At 40.2% G+C, this 12,147-nt stretch overlaps 1 protein-coding gene across 3 annotated transcripts in view; it reads left to right on the top strand.

The window, feature by feature from the left end:
• Positions 1-12,147, top strand: part of CCDC30 (coiled-coil domain containing 30) — a 247,826-nt gene that overhangs the window by 168,316 nt on the left and 67,363 nt on the right. For all 3 annotated transcript variants that reach the window (XM_037827513.1, XM_037827515.1, XM_037827514.1), the window contains one exon: positions 5,668-5,780. In XM_037827513.1, coding sequence (XP_037683441.1) covers positions 5,668-5,780 — 113 coding nt within the window. The remainder of the gene's footprint in view (positions 1-5,667; positions 5,781-12,147) is intronic.

Here is a 12,147-nt window from a genome sequence, read left to right as displayed (position 1 = left end):
TTGAATGCTTGGTAGAATTCACATGTGAAGCCATCTGGTCCTTGGCTTTTCTTTTTTGGGGAGTTTTTTGATGACTGATTCAATCTGTTTATTTGTGATTGGTTTGTTGAGGTCTTCTGTATCTTCTCGAGTCAATGTTGGTTGTTCATGCTTTTATAGGAAGTTGTCTGTTTTGTTTAAATTGCCTAGTTTTTTGGCATATATTTTTTCGTAGTATCCTCTCATTATCACCTTTATTTCTGTGGGGTCAGTAGTTAGAAAATCTTGTTCTTAACGTTAATTCATCCCTGTGAGTGTAAGCCTATTGTAAGTAGGTTTCCATGAGGTTCTAATCCTTTTACTGAAGTCCTTTAAAAACAGGATGAATATACAAAAAGAGAGAAAGCCATAGAAGCAAGAAGCTGAGAGCAATGAAACCCAGAAGAGAAAGGACAGACCAGCAGATGCTACCAAGTGCCTTGCCATGTGACAGAGGAGTCCAGGATTGTTTCAGGAAAAAAAGCAGCATCTTGATGATGACTTGAATTGGACATTTTCATGGCCTCAAAACATGAAAGCCTACAGGCTAATAAATTCCCATTGTTAAAAGCCAACCCATTTCATGGTATATTGCTTTCAGCAGCCTAGCAAACTAAAACAGACTTTGGTACCACAAGAATAGAGTGCTGCTATTGAAAATACCAAAGATGTTAAAAAAGGGCTTTGTAATTGGGTAATGAGTAGTGGCAGAAAGAATTGTGAGGTGCTTGACAGAAAGAGCCTATTGTTTTGAAGAGACTGTTGGAAGAAATATGGATGCTAACATTACTTCCAATGAGGCCTTATACAGAAACGATGAATAGTTCATTGCAAACTGGAGGAAAGGTGATTCTTATCTTAAAATGGTGTAGAACCTGGCAAAATTGAGTCCTGATGTCATTTGGAAGGCAGAATTTGATAAAGACGAGCTTGGATATTTAGTTGAGGAGCTTGCCAAACTGAATGTGGAAAGTGTTGCCTGGTTTCTCCTTGCATTTTACAGTAAAATGTGAGAGGAAAGGGATGAGCTGAAAACTGAACTTGTGGTCACAAAGAAACCAGAAATAGATGGTTTGAAAAATTCTAAGCTTCAAGAAAACAAGTTCCTGGGGAATAGTGCTCCATGTGAGCGTTTAATTGAACATGGAACCAGTCAGCCATTTCAGTGCAAGTCAGTAGTGGAAATACAGTTACCCAAAAAGGGTTTGTGGAAAATTCTTTTGTCTGATGGTTTGGACCCCTGTGTACTGCATTCAAAACCAACAAGTTTTTTATAAGATCTGTATGAATGCAACCACTGCCAGTCTGGACTAAAAGGGACAGAAAAGGGACAGAATAAAGGAAAAAATGACTTCAAAAGAAGAATCATGGCAGCTAAGGTCTGGACTGAAACCATCTTCTTGGGGCAAGAGAGGGAGCCCACTCTTGTGTGTGGAAAGGATAGGTATAGCCTGGCATTTGGAGAAAGCTGGCCTTCCACCCCATTGTTCAGGAAGAGTGTTACCAATTGTATTAGTCAGAGTTCTCTAGGGAAACACAACCAACAGGAGATACATCTCTAAATATTAGATTTATAGAAATGTCTCATGCAACTGTGGAGATGCACGAGTCCAAATTCTGTAGTGCAGGAAGCACGAGTCCAAATTCCATTGGGCAGGCAAACAGCTGGCAACTCCAATGAAGGTCTTCTATGAACTCTCCAGGAGAGGCTGACTGACTGAAGAAGTGGTGAAAGGTCTCTCTCTTCTCCCTTAAAAGTCTTCAACTGATTGGATTAAATCCAGCTGATTGAATTCTCTCATTGCAAAAGACACTCCCTTTGTTGATGTGATCAGCCACAGATGCAATCAATTGACTTATGATTTAATAAACCAGCTTGCTGGTTTATTAACCAGCCACAAATGTTCATGCAGCAATGATTAGGGCAGTGCTTGCTTGACCAGACAACTGGGCACCATCACCTGGGCAAGTTGACACATGAACCTAACCATCACACTACCCCAGTGTTCTCAGATGCCTGGGGGATTGTGGAGAGGCTGGCCACCACCCCAATGTTTGATGGGGATGGAGCTGAGAGCCTGTCCATCACCCCAGTGCTTGAAGATGTTGGAACCTTCACCTCAATATTCAGAGAGAGCAGGGCCAATGTGCAAGCACTTGACAGGGTTGGGACTGCCATTTCATCATGCCTAGAGGAGAAAAAATCATTCCATAGGTAACTCTCAGACTTTGAAATCTAATGGAAAATGCCCCGAGGGCAGAATTTGAAAAAACCCTCCAAGCACTTGGCCTTTTATACCATTAAAATCCCTCACTTCTCAGGTCAGAGAGCCAATGTGGAGAATCTGCTATTCCAGTTTGTCCATTCTGACTGTGCACACAAGAATTGGAAAATAACCACAGGGGACATTCACAAACCCACTAGGCCTGCTGTGAAACATACATTGAGCTCTTGAATCACTGCAGACATATTCTAAGACATACTGTAAGTTTAAAACCATTTGTCTCCTGACTTCATAAGCCCCTATTCTGAATTGTGGATCTCTGATATTTTGGGTTCTAAGATATTAGTGTTGACTCGGAACCACTGTTCTGTAATCTCCCAAAAGTCTGTTTAATTCTCTTTCTCCAGTGCCCAGTCATCTTGATAAATGGTCACAGGTCTCTTTGCAGAAGGCCTAAGAGAAGATTCCATACCTGTGGCAATCTCACAGGGGCTTTCCTTTAAACAGCCTGGCATTCCCATCATTCAAAGGACTCTGAATTTGTGAACACTCTCAGATCTGGGGACTAAGTAAGAAGCCTTTACTCTGTATTGTCATTCAAATTGGGCCTCAGTTCCCCAGACTTAAAGGGTTTTATTTGTTTATTGGTTTTTAAATATACCTCAAGTAAGACTTTAATAGGTTATTTTAGTCCTTTAATAGGCTATTTAGTCCTAGAAGCACTGTGATCAATTAACTACCTCCAAAGGTTTCTGTGAGTCAAACCATTTTGATTATATCTCTGGTCTATTAATAGTGAGCATGCCTACCTTGTATTTGACACTTTGCCCTGTGTAGTACCATCCATTAAAATCAGGAGCCTCTGAAATGATGGCACCTCCCGCTGTCATCCTCAGCAAGATAGCCATTACAGAGCTTTTCAAGGAATCTGGTGGTCCCTTTACCAGTTTATTTGACAAAGCTTTGGTAAAGGGAGTGTCTTCTGGATTCCCATGGTGATAAAGTGGGAGATACATGATAAATGCATTCCAAATATCCTCTCTGTTTAAGCCTTGGATTCCTTCCTCCACTTTATACCAAGTAAGTATGGCATTTTAATGTTATTTAATATAAGCCACTGTTGGGTCCAAATTTCAGTCATCCAACAAAGCAAGCTATTAAAGTTTCTTTTAGGTATTCAAGCAGACACATTAAATCCTAAATCTCTGGTAAGTATATCCACATCAATAAATTTGGCCAATTGAACATTATATTCCTTCCTAACTAGTGTAACACCCTATAAATGCATTCCGACATATATTCCTCAGGTTCCTGCCAATATTAGTTGGCAAAATCTTGCCATTCTTTCAATATGTATGTTGTCTCCTCCTAAGTCAGTTCCTTTACTCAATCCCCCACTTCCCAGGGTTTCTGAGATCTGACTCTTTTTATGAGATTGGAGGTAATGAGAAGTGATAGGAGTGTAGGGCTGGGTCTTGAGGACAATAAATATCCTTTTACAAGGTTTCTCAGGTGGAAGTCAATAGAGTCCTCAAAGCTGGTGTGGTTAACTTCTTAAGATAGCAGAAGGACTGCTTATGTTGACAAGAGAGGCTCAGTAGACTTTGTAGGTTTGGATTTAGTTTGTGAGTACATTGGCCTGCAGGTTACAAGCTCTCTGGTTCTCTGATTGTGTCTTGTTCCAATAATTAACTCCCCAAGTTGGTCATTTTCTCCTTATAAGCTCATTAACATGGTCAGAAGCGGCAAGCCCAACCCCCAGTTTTTTAGGTCTCAATTCCACTATAACATTCTTTGAACCAGTCACTTTGTCTCCCCAAGCACTCATGCAACTATGAGTGATAATTTAATCAACTCTTTTGCCATGGATTATGAGTACTGGTGACAAGATCGTACTGCTTTCAAGTCTAATCAGGTCAGATGACCAACCCCAGATTCCCATCTTTGACGATCTGTTCACTAGAGCCACTCCTGGAACCAAATATTTTATCTGTCAGGATTAGGCCAGGAAAACAGATTCCACTTTATGTATTTAAAGCTGAATGGTTTTCAATATAGGGAATTAGATGCTTATAAAACCATTGGTAAGGCTGGAGGGTAGGCAGAAGTCAAGGAAAAAAACTGACGGCTTTCAGAAAATCTGGAAGTGTAGCAATTATAGGCAGATACTGTGATCTCAGAAGCTAGAGTTACTCTACGTGTCATATCCACCTACTGGCCTCAAGTCTACCTGCCACTACTAGAGGAGAATAATGGCTTCTCTTCTGCCTTCCAAATCTTGCACAAATAACCCTCATTGGCAGAATCAAAAGTGGAATGCTTTTGGTAGGAAGTCTTCCCCTACCATTTAGGTGAAATATCAGAAAAGTAGGGATGAGTACTACTGACAATATTTGGCATGCATACATTATGCTATTGAATCCTCGCAACAACCCTAGGAGAGAAAATATGTTTTACTTATTTTACATTATGAGCCTCATTTTATAGATGAGGAAACTGAGGCAGAATATTTAAGTGAGTTCCAAAGTCACACCAGCTAGTACGGATGACATTGGGATTTGAACATAGGCCTGTACCCTTAACCTCTCTTTTTCTGGTATAAAAGAAAACATGCTACAATTAAGTTCTTGTCTTGTTCGCCACTCTATCCCCAGTATCTGAAATAGTGCCTGGCCTATAGAAAACCAATAAATGTTTGTTGGATTAATCAATTATTTATAAATAAATATCTTGCTGGTAATTCTAAAACAAACAGATATCAAAAAGAGATCCAAAAACACACAGCCACAATGGCATTCATTAAAATCTTCTTTCTTCTCCTCAATTCTCTAATTTCCCTCAGTCCTCTGGAAACCCTCATTTCTGAAGTCCCACAAATTCTCCATTCATACCATTTCCTCACCACCACCTCATTCTTCTCCCTCACCATGCCCTAGTGCTCACAGACCTCCCAATGAGCTATGCTCTTCACCTGATTCTGCCATGTGGAGAATGTAATTTGTCTTAGGTTTTCTCCGTTTTTCTCCCTTTCCTCTGCTTCTCAAGTTCTGCAAAGGTGTAGGGAAAGGAAATTGTCGTAAGTGTGTGAAGTATGTGTTGGTGAGGCTATGGACAGTTACTTTTTTTTTAATCCTTTACAAATTAGAAAGGAGTATGTGTCATAACAAATTAGACCATTCCCTTGTGCTGTATGTTATGGGTTGTTTTTAGTTTTTCACTATTTTGGCCATTTGGTGCATGAAGCATCCTCTGTATTTTAAGTTATATTGTTAGACTAGATTCCCAGACAGAGCATGAATGGTTTTAAGGATGTTAACACATATTGTGAAGTTGCTTTTCCAGCAGAAAGGCTTTACCAGTTTATGCTTCCTCAACCATAAGCACAGAGCATTCTCACTAAAAAAATAATAATAATGTTTTTCAGTATCTCAAGAGCAACCAGGAACTGTCAGAGAAGCTGACTGAGTTGCAGCAAGAGAAGGAAGCTCTACATAAAGAATATGGGCAGTTTTTGAAGCAATTTCATATCCATGTGAGGTAAACAAAAACCAGTTCCCTTGGGAAGAAAACTGCATAGAGTAGCTCCTGCCTATTGAGCCAGCTCCAGGGCCAAGCAGAGAGATGCTCACTGAAGCAACCTTTTAAGAGGGTCAATATAGTTTTCTTATGTTCCCAGAAGTTTTAACATAAGGTTCTTCCTAGGGAATTGTGGGGCTCAATTTCTTCTCAAGAGAGTGAGGAAAAGGGAATTAGGCTTTATTGAGCTCTGGTGATATCTAACTTCTTTTTTTTTCCCTAAACATACCCTTGTCACTTGCTTTCACGCTGTTTTTCCCCCCAAAGCACTTTCCTCATCTTGGACCACCCTCTCTCCATTCCAACTCTTCACTTCAACTCATCCTTCTTAGACTAGGAATCACCTCCTCTAAGGAGCCCTTCTTGACACACCCAGCCTTGGCTGGGTGAATTGCCCATTCTGGGTGAGGTGCCCATTCTTCATGTTCATATAGTCCTTTGCACATGCCTCTCTGTACTTATTTCAGAAATTACCATGTTGTTTTGAAATGATGTGATTCACTACCTACCTTCCTCAACAGACTGTAGGCTCTTCAAGAGCATGGGCCATGGTCTTACTCGTCTTTTTAGTCACAGTCCCTGGTATACAGTAGGTACTCAGTAAAAATTTATGTTCCTGAACTTCCTGCTCTTTCTTTCATTTGCTGCTCACCATTCTACCATATTCCTCCCACTCTCCTCTATGGAGTGTAACACGTTAAGTTCAGAATGTGGACTCGGGAATAGCACTACCTAGGTACAAATCCCGGTTCTACTAGAAACTTTTCAGAAAAGTTACATAGCCTCTCTGTGGCTCAGATTCCTCATCTTTAAAATGGACAAAATAACAGTGCTTGTCTCATAAGGTTTTTGTGATGATTAAATGAGTTAATATATGTAAATCACTTAGAACAGTGTCTACTACCCAGTATGTAGTATTATTAATATTTATTTATTTTTAATAATTTTAGTTTTTTAGGCATGGCCCACCTCTCTGCTCCCAGCCTTGCAGTGTTCTCTCTGTTCCTTGTATAGGCTGAGATTTCTTATTTTGTTATGTTCTTACCCATCTACTATGATGATGGTATGATGATGGTATTGTGATAATGGTTTAAAAACCATTGTTTAATCACGAGCATTTTTCCCATTAAAAACTGTCTTTGAAAAATTGAAAGCGTTTTGGGCTGTCAGCATAGCTGAAAATGTTTTCTTGGTATGACGCATGTATCTTTGTTATTGGTTTGATTTAGTGTGCCTTACTTCAATAAAAATTCATTATTACAGTTTACCAAAAAAAAAAAACAAAAAAAAAAAAACAAAAAAACACACACCATGGTTTACTGCTTGATAGCATAGATTAGTTTTTCAGAGTTATTGGTATTCATCATCTTGCTTTTGATCATCATATCATTGAGAAATGTAGAAACCATGGTAAAGGAAGTGTGCATGGTTCAGTTCATGTTGCTAAACAGATCTAAGACTAGAACTCAGTCCTCTGATAACTTATTCAGTGCTCTTTCCACATTATATCTTACTATTAGAGGAAGGAGAGAGAATGAAATACCTGATTTATACATCTATAAAAATGCAACAATTCTTGCTAAATGAATCAACACTGAATTTTACTAACATGTAATATGCTTATATATGTATATATATAATGTATGTATTTATATTATATTGTATTATGTTATATATTACATTATTATATTTATTATGTGTGTATTTATATTATATCATATCATATCATATTATGTTAGATAAATATCAGCATCCAAAGGTGTTCAGGCAGTTAAAATATTTTCATTTTACAAATAATAATGGAAAATAATGCAAATTTTTAAATGAATGAAAGATTATCCAGAATTTATCCTATGTTCACTCCTAGTCTCTGTGCATAAATATAATTTTATGATTTTTACTATCATAGTTTACATAAAATTTTGTATTATCTTTCTCTTAATATCCTGTCATAAGCATTGTGCTTTGTTGCTACAGTCTTTGAATTTGTCTACTTTTGTAAAAAATACTATTTCATGTATTAGTTTCCTAAAACTGCTGTAACAAATTACCACAAACTGGGTAGCTTAAAACAACAGCCATTGTCTCACAATTCTGGAGGCTAGAAGTCTGAAATCAAACTGTCAGCAGGGTCATGTTCCCTCTGAAACCTATAGAGGAGAATCCTTCTTTGCCTCTTTTAGTTTCTGGCGTTTGCTGACAATCCTTGTCATTCCTTGGCTTTTAAATGCATGGCTCCAATCTCTGCCTCCACCTTCCCATGGCATTCTTTCCCCTGTGACTGTTTCTGTGTCCCCTATTCCAACATGACCTCATCTTAACTAAACTAATTGCATTTGCAATGACCCTATTTCCAAATAAGGTCACATTCTGAGGTACTGGGGATTATCACTTCAACATGTCTTTGAGGAGACACAACTGAACCCATAACATTTCATACATTTGATATGCCCTTGTACTAATAATGGCATTTCAACAGGGTTCAATTTCTAAAGAAGACTAACAGAACCCAAAATGGCAATGCTTACAAATCTACAGTTTATTACAGGAAAAGTATACAATATAGCAACAACATCAAAGTAAGGATATGCGTCACAGCTAATCGTTATCTCACAGCAAGGGGTCCAAATAGGTCCCCAAGAGCTCCAATCATCCTCTCTCTTTAAGGGGCATGACTGGATGCAGTTTTGCTCTCAGACCACAAACCACCAATGTGTGCAGAGAATGCCTGAGAACCAGGGAACCCAAAATAGTCTCAGCCTTTTTTTTTTTGTTTTTTTTTTTAATATTCTGCTGGTCACATAAGCATATTCTTGCTGTGTAACCAAGAGCCTCTGGAGGTCTCAAGGAGATCACGTACCAATCATCAAACTCACTATTATCAATAAATAATGCTGACAAGCTGGTACAAACTGCCCTGAAAGTCCTTGGACCTGGTTACAAAGCAACACTATTTTATTCAGTATATTTCATGCCTTGACCAGGAATCAGTGCCAAGCAGGAACTTCAGCAAAACAACTCCATGTTAATTCTGGGCCTACTGGAATTAACTTGCAAAACACAGCCCTAACTTAGTTAAGAATATTTACCGGTCCTATAATTTAATGTTTTTCTATTCAAAATAACACAGAAAAAAACTCATTTTGGTATATACATTTCTCAAAAGTTATTTTTGTAGGATAAATTCCTATAAATGGAATTATTAGTACTAGTTAAAAGGGAAGAGCTATGGACCTTAAAATGTATTGACAACAATTCAGAAACATCCTACCAAATTCTTCTGCCATCAACCTTGTGTAAGAATAGCAATTCACCATATCCTCATTATTGGGTACTATAATGGCTATGAAATCTAGATAGAAATGCTTATGATATAATAGATGAAAAAAGCAGAAGATAAAAATTTTAATGTAGACAATGTTTAAATAAAAGGTAATTTTAAAAAGATAAGAAGGAAATACATCAGTATCATAGTACTGATCATATTGAGGTTTGGGATTTTCCCAAAATTTTCTATAGTTTATCATCTTACTTTTAAAAATAAATTTATTTCTAAATAATCAAAATGGCAGAATAAGAGGGAAAGCAGCTGTCTGTCATGGGAGGGAAGAGACGTGAGTTTTAATAGCCCATGGCAGTAATGGTAGAAGAATTTTCAGAAGAACACATCAGATTTCACCCCTTGTAACCTACATTGTTATACAGTCATCTTCAAGAGTCAAGGCTATTGGGTTGGAGTTTGATACTTTCAGGTATTTACTTCTAGCTATTCCAATACATTAAAACCTAAAAAGGATTATCTATATAGTGCATAAGAATGTCCACCAGAGTGACATCTCGACTCCATTTAAAATCTCTCAGCCAGTGAAACTTTATTCCATTTCATTTTACGTCCCCCTTTGGGTCCCAAAGATGTTCTCAATCCAACAATGCCAGGTCCAGATTCATCCCTGGGAGTCATATCCTGCATTGCCAGGGAGATTTACACCCCTGGGAGTCAGGTCCCACATGGGGGGAGGGCAGGGAGTTCACCTGCTGAGTTGGCTTAGCTAGAGAGAGCCACATCTGAGCAACAAAGAGGCGCTCAGGGGGAGACTTAGGCACAGTTATAAGCAGGTTTAGCCTCTCCTTTGTAGTAACGAGCTTCATAAGGACAAGCCCCAAGATAGAGGGCTTGGCAAACCAAGCTGTCAGACCAGGACTCAATTTTGCCAAATTCTCTGCCACTTTAAAAGAAGGATCACCTTTCTTCCAGGTGGCAATGACACATTCATCATGTCTGTTAAAGGCCTCATCAGAAGTATCTTTAGACTCCATATTTCTACCAACAGTCTCTTCAAAGCAATCTGGGCCTTTTCTATCAAGCTCCTCACAATTCTTCCAGAATCTTCCCCTTATCCATTTAAAAAGCCATTCCAACATGTCTGGTATTTGCAAACTCAGCAGTACCCCCACTTCTCTGGTACCAAAATCTGTCCCGGTTTGCTAGAGCTGTTGTTATGCAAAACACCAGAAATGGATTGGCTTTTATAAAGGAGATTTGTTAGGTTAAAAATTTACAGTTCTAAGGCCATAAAAGTGTCCAAACTAAGGCATCAACAAGAGGATACCTTCACTGAAGAAGGGCCGATGGTGTTGGAACACATCTGTCAGCTGGGAAGGCATGTGGCTAGTGTCTCCTGGTCCTTTGCTCTCAGGTTCTGGTTTCAAAATGGCTTTCTCCAAAATGTCTCTGAGCTTCTGTCTCTCTTAGCTTCTCTCTCTCAGGTTCTGTGCATCCTTGCATGTTCTCCCAGGGTGTTTCTCTCTCAGTGTCTGGGGGTCCTCTTTTAGCTTCTCCAAGGCAAGCTCTGGGCTTCATCTCTTAGCTCAGCATCTCCATATGTCTTTCTGTCTGCATTTACAAGTTTCTGGGTCTGTGTCAGCCCCTGAGCTCTGTTAAAGACTCCAGTAAACTAATCAAGACACACCTTGAATGGGTGGGGTCACACCTCCCTGGAAATAATCTAATCAAAAGAACTTACCCACAGTTGGTGGGTCACATCTCCATGGAAACAACCTAATTAAAAGATCCCACACATAAGTCTGCACCCACAAGACTGGATTAAAAGAACATGGTGGGAGAACCTAAGATGGCGGCTAGGTGAGACAGGGCAAAAAAAACACCTCCGTGAAAAATACTAGATAAAAACCAGAAAGTGACCCAGAACACCGGTTCCAGAGTAGCACCAGCCGGACAAGGTCTGCTAAATCTACAGGGACCGTGCATTTGGTGAAATCAGGAGTCTGCATTCTGAAACGAGTGAGTGAGTCAGCTGAAAGTCCCTTGGCCACGCTGTGGTGTGGGGAAACAGTGGGTTGGCATTTGGAGATGGACTAGTTCTTTAAAAAAAAAAAAAGCCCAGGAGCAGCTGCAGATATGACAAGTGGGCTGGGCTAACGCCTCAGTGTCTGGCATGGAGGATACCCCTTCCCACACCCACTGCTGATTGTCTTGGGCCAAGGGGAGCAAAGGGGAGCCAAAAGGAGAAAAAACGCACTACTTGCAGCCATCTCCCTGGCAGGTGGGGGCACTCCTACCCAGGGCCAAACCCACAGCACAGAACCGCTCCAAGAAACCCAGTGTGACAGGGAGTCTTTCCCACAGTACCATGCACATGCCACAATATCTGCCGTGGACAGTGGCCTTTAATACACCCACAGCTGATTGTCCCGGAGCTGGGAGGGTGGAGCTGTACAGAAAGAGAGAAGTTAACGAGTCCCATTCAACCATCTTTGAAGCAGGCTGGGAACGCCCCTGCATGGCCTGGCATCCCAGGTCTTCCCTGGAGGCCGGTGCGCACTTGTGACATGGCACAGCACTCCCTCCCTCAGCAGAGGTCCTGGAAGAGCACTGCAGGGAAGGGGGAACCACTTGGAAACCCCAGGGAACCTAAACCAATACCAAGGACTTTTGGGTCAGCAGCAGAGAACAGCGTTAAATCTCCAGGAACACCTGGGAGGTTTGATTATTAAAGCTGCCCTTCCTCCCTAACCGCTCCGACACACGCCCCTCATTCAGGGTGGACAGCATCGACAACACACCCAAATTAAGTGCACCAAATGGACCCCACAAGAATCAGATCCCCACACACCACAAAGACAATGTGGGGGAGAACTGACTTGAGGGGAATAGGTGACTCACGGACGCCATCTGCTGGTTAGTTAGAGAAAGTGTATGCCACCAAGCTGCAATTCTGACAAATTAAAGATCAAGTAAAGCAAATGCCAAGAGGCCAAAAACAACAGAAAATCTTAAAGCATATGATAAAACCAGACGATATGGACG

This window comes from Choloepus didactylus, chromosome 2, assembly GCF_015220235.1.
Source record: "Choloepus didactylus isolate mChoDid1 chromosome 2, mChoDid1.pri, whole genome shotgun sequence".
NCBI classification, from domain to species: Eukaryota; Metazoa; Chordata; class Mammalia; order Pilosa; family Megalonychidae; genus Choloepus; species Choloepus didactylus.
The sequence above is the reverse complement of the archived record's forward strand: the minus strand, read 5'-3'. Positions and strand labels throughout refer to the sequence as shown.